Raw genomic sequence first — 13,183 nt, 5'->3', positions numbered from 1 at the left:
CAATTTGAGCAGATTTGTTTTGAGTATTCCAATGCAAAGTATCAAATAAGGTGATCGTAAACAGGAAAATGTTTATGATCATCCTGATGTTAGAAATACATAGAAACCAGGGAATTCCTTTTCACCAGAACCGGTACACCGGCCAATATTTACCACACCATCAGGCTTGAACAGATACACAGACCTGACCCATTTCAGGCAGTTTGATTCAACCATATAAAGAACAAATTGCATGTCTCCTGATCATCGCGGTCCAGCCCTAACCGTGACTCCGTGAGAGCAAGTCTCGACATGTGGAATCAGCTGGCCCCTACCTCCCCACTGCCCACTGCTATCATCAACTGGGTATGCTCCTCCTCCTTCCTCCTCTTGCTCCCCTTCCTCCACCACCTCCTCTTCTTCCTAACTCTTCCTCCTCTTTCCTCCACTGCCTCCTCTTCTTCTTTCCTCTTCCTCCTCCTTCCTCCTATTTTTTCACTGTCTCCTCTTCTTCCTTCCTCTTCCTCATTCTTCCTCCTCTTCCTCCACCAGCACCTCTTCCTTCTATTCTCCCTCTTCCTCTTCTTCCTCTTCAAGACTCTGGTACATTCCAGTGTACCATGTGTTGGTACACTGGCATTGGTCGGTATGTACAAGGACTGATAATACCCTGCTACAAGATTGCAATCAACCATGAAACTAAGCATAAATGGAAACCTGGAATACAGGGTTCCTTCTAAACCAGTAGAACAAAATCATTATGAACTGAAATGAGACACGTAATGCACAATATCCAAAAATTAAGACAACCTTCATAATTCAGGTTATAGACATCCTATTCACTTGCAATGGACCTATCTATTGATCTCAATAACCTCTTGAGGTATTAGCTCCCCTGACCTTGATCAAAATGTAGTAATTTTTAAAAATCGACCAATGGCCAGACCGCCAGAGAACAGAGTCCCTCTATGGCATGTTTCAGTATGAACTGCAAGTACCTTGCCAAGAATTGTCTGTGCATAACATAAAAATGAGACTTGTTTGATCCAACCAAAAACCTCAAGGACCAACCATAGAAATCTACGCAACATTTATGAGGTGCCATGACAAAGTTATACACTGATCATACAGAAAGAACGAATTCAAAACAACATTATTCTTGTAGCTTAATTACTTTGCTATTTGACTAGTCTTCAAATCAGTATTCATCCATGAACTACCCTTTGCTTTTCCAACATTCTCACTCCAAGAAAAGTTAATAGAATTGTGTGCAGCAAGAAAGTCGTTTCTATGTTTCCCAGATAATTAATTAATTAATTTTGGAATCATAATTAAAAGTTTATATGTGTTCTCTAGGTCACTAAATCCACAATATTCTTCATAAATAGGTAAGATTGGATTAAATGAAGAATGACACAATCAACTGGTTTTAACACAATTTGAACTTCTTAAGTGAACTACAATTAAAATGCAAATTTTGATCAACTGAACAAATAGATGGTTTGACCTACAAAACTCAAAAACAATAAAATTGACATGCTAAGTCAAAAATGGTATACTAAACTATGAACTCAGACTTAACCCACTTACTAATCAGTAACTCAATTATAACATAATCACATAAAAGAGCAACCAGAACCAGCTTATTTAGTTTTGACTTTTGAGTTTGTGTCCAGTTAGCAGGTCAAGTTAAGAATTGTCACCCTTGCTAGCAGCACAAAGAATAAAATAAAAAATGATGTGAAATCAAAGAAAATGCACATAAAAGTATTAAGTAGAAAAAAGTTTTGAATTGATGGATCTAATTACATATCTCCACCCTAATAGAACAAAATATTCAAATGAATGAATTTTTTTGCATCCCTCTACTATATAAGAACAAAAAGAACTTCCACAATCCACAATCAACCTCGTAAAATCAAAAGGTGTGCAGTCCTATATTAACCAGATAAAACCTCCATGTTTGAAGTGTTCTGCAATTGAAGTACAGTATTATAAGTCAGCACTCAGCACTCAATCAAATTAATAGAAATATCAAATTTGCCGCCAACCATCCAGTGGGCTTGATAATTTAATTGCATCCCATAAACAATGATCCAATTTTTATGACAAAAGATAGGTCTCTAAAACCCATTAGCAGCAAAAGAAAAAGTTCTTTTGTGACTTAATTTTTTAAATTAGTTAACCAGAAGAATCATTATTCCCCATTTCACCTGAACCGATAAAAAATGGGTGGTATGTAACAGTATGTGCATGAGTCGATATGTGGACCACCTTGTTTCAAACTGTTTGGTCCAACCCAATAAAAATTTAAAAAAAATTCAAACTTAAATTATGCCTCGCAAGCAAATGCCCTCTTCTCGCGGGGAGCATGGAACCGATGCCACCGCCACTACCGTTCATTGCTTCCATCTAATGCCACTGCCTCTACCACCAAATGCCGCAGTCGCTACCATTTGTTGCCGCCTACCTCCTATATGCTCCCTCCTCGTCTTCTTCCTCATCCTTCTCCTCCACTGCTTCTCTTCTTCCTTCCTCTTCCTCCTTCCTCCACTTCCTCCACCACCTCCTCTTCTTTCATTTTCCTTGCTCTTCCTTTTGTTTCCTCCTTCCTCCTCCACTTCCTCCACTGCGCCTTCCTCTTCTCCTCCTTCTTTGTCACGTGTTTGGTACACTGGTACTGACCGATATGCACCAGTCCGGCCAGCAATCGGTATGGATCCGATACAGTATTCCTTGAGAAGAATGATGAGTATGTTAATGCTTCAAAGCATCCATGTATCTGCAACATGAAACCGCCCTTTCAAGGTAGAATTTCTACAAACTTAAGTATTATTTATTTCAATGTAATCGATCTCCAAATTTTTTTGGTGCATCAAGCAGGACCAGCTTCTAACCTGCACCCCACCACACTCCATTCACCAGATCACCAGACAAATCTACACTGAAACTAAAGTAGATTTTATCTCTTATACATAAATTACATAAACCAAATGGGAAGAACAATGGCATTCAGGCACCTAATGATTGAAATTTTCAGCTAATAGTTACTTCACAACAAAGTTAGCAATACCGTACCATACCGATGTTTCGACCTGGACTCGGTACCGATACGGTACGGTATACCGAGCGGTATACTCAGGTGTGTCGAGTACTGTAGCTTTGCTACAGTGCTACAGTGCACTCGAACCAGTAATAGGCGGTCCGCGTACCGACAACCTGTCGGACCGATACGTACCGCCCATACCAGGCGGTACAGCTCGGTACTGCAGACCATTCTTCACAATATGGACCATCAACTCATGATTAAAAGGTTCTTGCAATCTTAAATGCAAGACCAAAATTTCAGATTATATTATCCAGCCAACCACAAACCTGGTTAAATGCAGAAAAACAAGCAAACAATGCTAAAAGTTCCGCAGGAGTATCTTTGAAAAAATTCTTTGCGCAACACTGCCAATCCATTTTCATCCATGTTCTCTTTGAGGTTCAAGATGCTCAATGGTCATTAAGTTCAATCATCTGCAATGGTTTAAATACCAGTACTTAACCAACAACTGATTGGTTGACTAACCAGTACAATATGTGTAACTAAGCATATACCACGGGAATGATTCTTAAAAGATATTGAGGTGTCGGTCTATGTCAATATACCTGTAACACGGTTGGTGGAAACTAGAATTTAGATCAATGAGTATCTGTCCTCTTCAAGAGAGAGAAAACAAAAAGGTGTTTTCACACTGTTCATGTACTGTGCTACCAAACCCAACGAAAAACATACACCACGATGGCACAACCAGCTCCTACCTATAATTTTCACAAATGCTATTGAACAATGCGTTGAATTAGAAGAGGCAGAAGTATAGTTTATCCAGATAAAAAGAACATTCAGCAAGTTCATTAAGCACTTTATAAGGAACTAGAATTATGCATTAAAAAAGTTCACATTCAACAGACAAAAAAGAAGCCAATGGATGAAGAATCATACCGCATTACTTCTGACTGCCACTGAGCCAATATAGGAGCTGGGCATACTATAAGTGTTGCACCAGTGTACATGTCAATCTTAGCAGCTTCAATAAGCTCTGAGCACAAAGAACATATGTAATCCCCACTGATTTTTACTATGTTGCTAGTATCTTTCTTTTTATGGCTAAACTTTGACTCGGACAGAACTTTTACAGAGCCGCCACCCTTAGTTTCATTTTCATGTGAAGGCAAACTGCTCTCTTTAGGTGCGTAACCAACACATTTAGCATGCTGCCATGCATCACATAAATCACATTGCACCCACAGCCCCCTATACCTTGAACTTTCACTGGCAGCTCCACAAATACACTCAACACGTTCCCATTTCTGCCTTTTAATCTTAACTTCTGCTTCAATATCATGACTGTGATTGTTGTAAACGAAGCCTGCTTCCAAGGACGGCCTTCGATGAGCCATGATACAAGCCAGCAACTCCAGAGTCTTACCCAAGCCCATCTCATCTTTGATCAGGAATCAGAAAAAAGGAAAAAGTGGTAGTGACATGATCTGCGTAGTATTGAGATGGTGATGGCATAATTCAGGTCACTAGAGAAAATAAATATAACAACTTACCAGCTAATATCCCACCAGAAACATGTAGCGAAGATGAATCTCGATGCATAGAAATGTTCCCACTGAATAAAAAAAGAAAGTCCAATAAAAATAACCAAATAAAAATAAGGTTAAAGAATGTGGCATACTAGAGAAAAAACAGTTGTTATAAAACATTATATTTTCAGTAAAACTTGACCATGGTGAACAAGAACAGATTCAACAATGAGAAAATGAACAGTTTCACCGATGAGAAAATGTACAAAAAGCTATCTATTTTATAATGCTCATGCATTTCCTGATACTAATCAAATGCATACCATGATTCTGATGAAGATTGTGAAGCTTAAGTAGTTTTAACTGGCATCATCAAAGCTAGCAACACCTAGGAAAAAGTTTGTCTTCAAGGCAAACTTGACCATTCTTTCTGGTCTGCAGTTGTTACCACTATTTGTTGCTACTGAGATCCACAACAGAAGTTATCTAAGTATCAGTGTTAATGTAACTTCTTTGCAATTGAGCTCCAATAATGTTCTTTACCGTTCTCCAGAAAAGAAATTACCATTTCACTTAAAAGATCAATGTTCTTTTGATGTTATGCTTAAGACCTTCTGTGGTAACAAAAAGATTAGTAATAACGCTTATTAAAAATTTCTTATTCAAAAAATTAGTTGTTAAGTTCCCCTCATCTCTTAAATAGCATAAACAACAAACTACACAGTTCAGTCACATATGAATGCCCCTGTGAAATGGAGGTTCAACATCAGGCCAATGATATTTCAAATCAGAAGAAAGACCCACAGTTCAAATAAATCTTAAGCAGAAATCCTGTGAGAATGCTACTGAATATGAGAATTCAAAGTCCAATATCAACAGAAAATTTAATATAGGCAGGTCACTGACCACCATATGAGATGGAACTACGAAACTCAAAACATGACACTTAATAAGGGATACTTTGACTCAAATCCATAGATTCTTTCCTCCTGGTGACGAATGTCGTTGATATCTTTCAAGTTACTTTCATCGTCAATATATTTTTGAGGTGGAGAACAAGTTTACCTATCTCCTTTTTTTTTTTTCCAAACTGGTGGTACTTTGTTGGACAAAAATCCAGTTAGCAAATGAAATAGTTCTCAAACATTTCAAGCGTCACGGAAAAATTATTGATGTTCTAGTGAACAGATGATTCTTCCACTTCAAGCACTTAATGGTAGGTAATGCCCAGGTGAATTTCCAAAAATCTAATATGCTATTCAGTTTGCTATTTCCAAACCCTCTCTCTAACACCTACCAGGCTCTCTACTTTGAAAATTATATAAGAAAATGATCAATTTCTCTCCTTCCCTACTGATATTTTTATTTTAAATGTTCTTTTCCTCAAGGTTTACATGTTGCCACTTTCATTGAATAACAGTCATGCCAACATTTGATTTTTCCTACAATTTTGAAGGCCTACATTAAAAAAGACAATGCAATCACAGATACTTGATTGTTTTTCAAGTCTCACTTATTTGGTTGAATTTATAACCCAGTTGTTTGGTTGGTTCAACTAGTGCCCATAAGTATAGTTCAGCAGTTTGGTTGCCTACAACTACAGTTGATAAGGTAACATCACAGGTTGGTGATGAGCATACTCTTCTATAAATCTCAAATGTGGATATTGTGAAAATATTACACATGTTTCCTTTTTTCTATCACCTCTAACAAACAAAGCACATCCAATTTCCTGTTCCACACATCAACAACAGTAACACTTTCAGAAATCAGATTATGATGAACTTTAGAAACAACACATTAGTTGATTTGTGTGTTTGTGATTGGTAGATTTATTTAAAAAATTTAGCAGACCCGCTGTGATATCTTTTTCCTGCAAATACATGAAAAAGAAAGCTTCAGATGGAGGGCAAAAGTAAAAGGCATGAGACGAAAGCTGAACTGAGAAGAGGGGCAGGTAAGGAGAAAAGAAAAGATGAATAGAGGGATGAGATACAGGAGGGAGAGGTCATGAAAGAAGGACACTAATGGAACGGGAAAGGGAGAATAGAAACTTCACCTTGCAGCAGACAGCTGCAACTGGCAACAAATTAATGTATGAACTTTTGAGGGTTTGTGATGGAAGGGGAAAAAGAGTGGTAATCATCAGGGCAAGTCAAAAGGGGAACAAGGACTCTCTCAACACATATCAGTATTAATGTAACTCAAAGTCAAAACTTGGGCAGCCTACTGAGATAAGGCAAAGTGTCCTGCAATCTTTCTGCAATCTGCTGCAGTATCAGCATTGACTGACCCTATTAGTTTGGAATATGCACCAATGATGTTTCACAAACAACTTTATACCAGTATCATGGTGTTGCATTTGCTTATGGAAGGGCTCAACCGTCTGCCAAGTAATGAGTCATTTGCAAGTTGCAAGGCATATCCACGATGTACTGCTCGATACTAGGCAAGGTTTTAAATCTGTCTGGCACTGATTCTAGTTTTCAGTTGACCAGATACAGTACCGAGACCATACCATATTAACAGTGTATGACTTTGTATCTTTCGGATCTTGCTGGGTCTAGTTCCAGACCCATCCAAACCCTCTTAAATCTTATTTGTATAGATCCTTGCCTCAATAATAAACCAACATATGTTTTAAGACCCATTATAAACCATATATAAAATGCATAAGAAAAAAATCACTAAAAAAGTTAAAATTAGCATATGATATGCGCGTATAAATCAAATTTGAGCTTATCTAGTCTACATCCATGTAGAGCTAACCTAAATCTGCATCCCTCTTGGCCAGATGCATGCATATCAGCCTAAATATATATGAACTCAGGCCAGTTTTGGTCGGAACTAGCATAGATCTATGCTAGATTAGTGTAAATCTATTTGCAAGTACTTCAATCATACTGATCTTGCTTGAATCCCACAAATCTAAACCATATCCATATGAATCTAGTTTACATCCACCTGGCAATATAAATCCACAAAGAACTATTTAAGATTCGTATATATCCCCCCTAGATTCAAGTACATCTATGATTCATCCTCATATGAATATAAATGCAAGGAAAAGGATGCATAGATCTAGAAAAGCAACAAATAAACATGAATCCAAGTATAAAGCAAGACATTTTTTTAAAAAAAGCAAAAAGAGAAAAGCTTAGATTTACCTATGTTTGAAAAGAAACCTATTTTCCTATAGATTGAAGCTGAATTTGAATGAAAAGGCTTGTTCTAGGAGTGAGAAGCAAATGGGTTATTATCATTTGAATGAAAGAAAGGATTGAGATGGAGCAGGTTATCAACCAGTACCGGAGGCTTATGAAATGAAAACTGGTTGGTTAGCCCAAAAATCAATCATTACCAAGCATTAAGTCAGTATGAATTATTACAATTGAGTAAGGGCTGGTCCATGTGCCATGTCAGACCCAGACCAACACATACCAGCTGGTAGAGACCCATACCAACAGTATCTTAAACCTTGCAACTAGCTGTCTGTACTAGATCTGAGTGATATGGACTGGCCCCAACAAGAATCGAGACGCAAACCACCATGTACAAAAAATTTTCCACAAACCATAGGAAGAACAACCTTATCCATGTCAGAGTAGGACTCCAGAACCAAATATAATTACAGAGTAGGACTCTAGAACTGCAAGAATATGTGTTGGTCGTGTCAACAGAATATGTGTTGACCATGCCACAGCCAAGGTCAGAATAAGAATACAAGCATTTATCTCATCCATGCCTACATAGGTTTCTTAGATTTCTTCGCTTTCTTTCTCATCCTAATTACAGTACCCTATAATTCACCTTTCTTGCTAGATTCAAGGACCTTTTTCTTGCTGGTTTATCATGTTCATTCTCCTATTTTCTGCAAGTCACCCTCATTATTCAAATATCAGCTTCAACTGTAGTTTCCTTTTTTGTGAGGTCCAACGACAAATCTTTTGATTGGTCTATCAAGTTCATTCCCATCTTTTCCTGCAAGTCACCCTTGTTCTTCAAATATCAGCTTCAACTAAAAAGGAATATCCAGTGTATAAGGCTCTCGTGAATGTGGGGTTTAAGGAGAATCAATGTATACCGTCGTTCCTCAAAATATAGAGACATTGTTTTCATGATTCAAACCCTAGTCTTCCAACTCGCAAATGAGTAACCTTATTGTTGCACCAAGGCCAACCCTCAAATATCAGCTTCAACTGTAGTACTCATAATAATTTGTCATAACAGTAGCTATGTGACAGCATGAGCCTTGGCGTATGGTAAAATTGCTCCATTTAGCTCAAGCTTAAAACTTTTGATCCTCACTAGAACTGCTATGGAGAGAAGCCCCGTGCAAAATAGATCATCCTCCTAGCTATGTAACAAAAGAAAATAGAAATTTAATGCCACAAGTTAAAGTACATATAAGATGACCATAGGATTCTCACTTCAAATCTATCTAAATATGTATAGATGTTCAATAGAAATTTACATCAAACATGAGGAAACTAAAGCTGAAGTTATCAACATAATTCTGCATACAAATCCATAACTGCAACAGGAAAATCAGGATGCCTGTTTCCAATAACAATTAAGTTTATGTCAGAGATCCAGAGAAAAATATAACTCAACTTGACGATATATACACCAGCATGCTACCAATTTGACTCCTGAAGATTTTTCAACATTGTTTGCTTTCCTTTCCTATAACTATTTTCATCTTAGCCTTATATTGTATGTAATTAACCTAATGCCACTTCTCAATTTTTGAAGAGTTGTCTTATCATACAAGAATGTACCTCTCTCATTGAAGCATTTACTATCAAAAATTAAGAATTTACAGCAAAACTATAGAATACTTATCATGTTCATATATGTTCCTGATGGGTCCTCTAATGGATAGCCAAAGAGGATCTCCCTCATAAACCTTATGGTAAAAGATCATTTCTCATCAAAATAAGATGTTCACAGCAAGGTTTAGAGTTCATATATGTTCACAGCAAGGTTTATGAGGTTCTCCCTCATAAACCTTATGGTAAAAGATCATATCATGTTCATATATGTTCCTGGCGGTACATACCGGTATGCGGACCACCCGCTACCGGGTGGAACGCTTAACATTGCCCCGTATCGGACGATAGAGGGTTATATCGGTCAGTAACGGTCGAAATTTTGACTGTTATTGCTCGGTAATGATCGAAATTGATCGTTACCAATCGATAACAATGCTTCAACGGTCAAATTGACCGTTGGAGCCCTTTCTCATAGGTTTTTAAATTCATCTTCTCCCCTATTTCACTCTCATACTCTCTTAAACTATCCCAAACTCTTTTTTTCTCATATTTGCGCTCTCATAAACTCTACAAAACAACGATTTGTGAATTGAATCAAGTCTAATTTGAGAAGATTAAGAGGAAAAACTTTCTAATCAAGATATATGTATTCTCTTTCTTTAATTAGAGAGTAATTAAGATATTTAATTTTATGATTAGTGTGTTTAATATTGATTAATTTGATATTAGACACTTAATAGGTCAAATATTTAAAGTTGATATTGTAATAAAATAATCTAACAATTCAAATAATTTTTCTGTAGATATTTCAATATTTACAGAAGGACAGTTCGTAACGAACCGAAATACGAAAATCTTGCACAAAGCTATTCCTCAAAGTCCGAAAAAGATATATGATACTATTCTTACCAAATTTATATTGATTTTGCTAAACTTATACTATTATCATATTTATTTCTAACTTAAAAATCCTATCCTAACTTTTTTTTTATTTTTTGATATTTTCGGAGGATTTTACGGCAGAATTAGGTATACCACTCGGTACGCCCTGGCGGCTCGATATACAGTACTGTACCCCGAGCAAACCTCAAAACTCTGGTACAGTACGAAATTTCAATCATTGATTCACAGTACATGATCTGGAAGTTAGTACCAGATTCTGCTTCTTCCATTTAATTAGTGATTGAAAAGTTAGCACCAAATTCAGCATATTTGAAGAAATCTTACTTGAATGGATTGTAGAACATTCTGGAACTCCTATCAAGAAAATTAACAGGCACAGAATATGGAGCAGATAGCTGATATGGTGCTTTCTCCCCTGAAATTATGTTAGCTGCCTTCTCCCTCTGAACCATCCAATAAGCAGCACGGCGCTGGTAGGGCCTTAGACATGGGAGCAAGTCAGGAAGTTCTTCGTCCAGCATAGGCTCCTCCCTGCCAAAAGAAACATATCCATAAAGTAGTTAAATTAAACTGAAACCCCTTAAAAACAAACTTCCATCTTGAGGTAAAAGGGTGAAGATAAAGCTTCTTAGTGTTTGAACTACCAAATCCAACTCTAAGTTGCATAGGCCTCACAATCAATGTAACAATTACAACAAACGTCCTAGGAAGAAGTTCCTTGAGCACATATTCCTGAATATTTGATTGGTAAACAAGCTTTAAAAAGATACCATGATCTAATTTGATCCACATGTAATAACAGTCAATCGTGAGCATAAAAAGAAAAAGGGCATGCAGCAAATTACTAATAGATTCACGTTACTATTAGCACTCACCTTGAAGGCTTAATGGCTTCATAAAAGTCAGCAATATCAAACTGAGCATGCTTGCTTCGGCCATAACTAGAAGCTTCATCTACCTGTACAGAGGGACCTTCTATTCCATATATAGCTTCTGAGGTTGTAACTTCAGGGCGTAACCAATGCATGACATTCATCATACTCTTTCTCCATGGCTGCCTAACAGTTTCTAAAATGGAATCACATGCATCAAAGGCACTTTTCAACACTTCTACCCTAAATCGAAGTGCCGGAACATCAACAAAATCTTCAACAACAAGAATAAGCCGCAACGCCAGGAACTTCAGATACACTAGATGCACAAGACTTGAGACACTCTCATCGGGTCCATCGAATGTACCAGATAATGTAATGGAACAGTTTTTTCCATGCTCTCTACCTTGGTCTTCTACAAAAAGAAACTCTAAAAAGATGCTATCAGTAGCTGATAATACAGGCCACTGACCCAATCTAAAGCTACCTTCCTTTACATTGCACAAGCGGAACCGAAGTGAAAACTTTAATTCATTGAAGCTATCTTTTAGCAATCCGTAATCAATTTTTCCATCAGAAAACTTAACATCATTTAGAATCACTTCAGCTATATCAAGATGCTCAGCAGAACCCCAACTGCTGCAATCTACATCAATATAAATAGGTTTGCTACAGTTAGAATGTTCCCCGTTATCAACTGCACCTACTTCTTTGCACAAATTATTATTTTCTAAATGTGGCGCTTCACTACAACTTGGGCCGTCATTTACAGATACTATGCCTCCTGACCTAATCGGCCGGGATTTCTTTCGACCCATCTTCCCAAAAAAAGGGGTTATATGCAAAAAACCATACTAATCCCTACTTAAAAAGACAAATACCTGCAGAGTAAGAAGCAACAAACTTCATTAGACTATCAAAAAAAGCAAGTAAATAATTGGGCAAACAAATTTATAAAAGTTGGACGTATGAGTCAAAAACCTTAGTCATTTAACAGAAATGCAATCAAGGTAGAAAATTACAAGATTTAGATCTAAAAACATTAGGTTTTATAAATTACAGGGTAAAATGATTTTTATACAAGAAGAATTGGAAAAAATCCCCAAAAATCAAATATTATTCCCAAAAAACTGACAATAAATCAACTATTATTCCCAATTAAATCAAAGATTAGAAAAACAGACAATAAATCAAATATTATTCCCAAAAAAAAAAGAAAACTACGACATCATAGAAAGAGCTTAACTCGCTCGAAAGGATTTATTCAGCAAACAATAAATCCAATTTTAAGAACACCAACCCTGTTGCAATGGAAACTTAAAAAGATATCTTCAAATGATTGAAAATAATTTTTCGGCTAAATAATTTCGTAAACGTTGGCTGCGAGCAAAGGGTTGCCTAAATAAATTTTTAAGATAAGAGAGTTAAGTTCTTGAAACCTCACCCGTTCGAAAAGATCCCGATCCAGCTAGAAAATTGCAATAACTCGTCGTCAAGAATCACAGAAACAAAAGAAGATATTTTCAAGTAAAGCACCCGAAACACACCCAACGAGGTATTAAAGAAAACAACTAAATAAAAGACGAATTTGAGAGCTACATAGTCATGAAAAGAACCTAAGTTACATCCAAAGCTTCAATTCAGCAGACATAAGTGAAATCTCAAGAACCCTAATCTTGATACAGAAAACTAAAACGAAATCTCCAAGCGATTGGGACAGAAGTTCCAGACAAGAGAACAATGCATCACAGATTACTTGCTCATTTCGGAGGCCATGAAGTTGTTCTTGGCGGCGAGTTCCCCACGTTGGTCAGCTAAGATCGTCACACAGAGATGAGGCCGATAACGAGGAGAGCGAGGGTGCGGAGATTCTTTCACGGAGACCGAGTCGGTAAGAGGTTTTGGGTCGGGTTCAGATCGGAGGTACTTGCGAACAAATTTACTCTCAACGGTGGATGAAGGAGGAGCCTGTGGATCCAACAGCTAGAATGAATCCAACGCTGGTGTGAGGCCTCGCAGTTTCTCGCGACCCGCCATTCCTTTCAAGTATCTCATTCATTCAGTGTTGCGATTTTG

The 13,183-nt window shown here is 37.2% G+C and overlaps 1 protein-coding gene across 4 annotated transcripts in view; it reads right to left on the bottom strand.

The window, feature by feature from the left end:
• Positions 1-13,088, bottom strand: part of LOC135607170 (uncharacterized) — a 38,641-nt gene extending 25,553 nt beyond the window's left edge. For 2 of the 4 annotated variants that reach the window (XM_065098767.1, XM_065098769.1), the window contains exons 1-5: positions 12,864-13,017; positions 11,111-11,988; positions 10,560-10,766; positions 4,582-4,643; positions 3,968-4,469 (exon numbers count right to left, since the gene is read on the bottom strand). In XM_065098767.1, coding sequence (XP_064954839.1) covers positions 3,968-4,469; positions 4,582-4,643; positions 10,560-10,766; positions 11,111-11,925 — 1,586 coding nt within the window. In that variant the 5' untranslated portion in view covers positions 11,926-11,988; positions 12,864-13,017. The other 2 variants (XM_065098768.1, XM_065098770.1) reach the window with 2 other exon arrangements.
• Between the last annotated feature and the right edge of the window lie 95 nt (positions 13,089-13,183).

This window comes from Musa acuminata, chromosome BXJ2-3, assembly GCF_036884655.1.
Source record: "Musa acuminata AAA Group cultivar baxijiao chromosome BXJ2-3, Cavendish_Baxijiao_AAA, whole genome shotgun sequence".
In the NCBI taxonomy this organism is placed as follows: domain Eukaryota; kingdom Viridiplantae; phylum Streptophyta; class Magnoliopsida; order Zingiberales; family Musaceae; genus Musa; species Musa acuminata.
The sequence above is the reverse complement of the archived record's forward strand: the minus strand, read 5'-3'. Positions and strand labels throughout refer to the sequence as shown.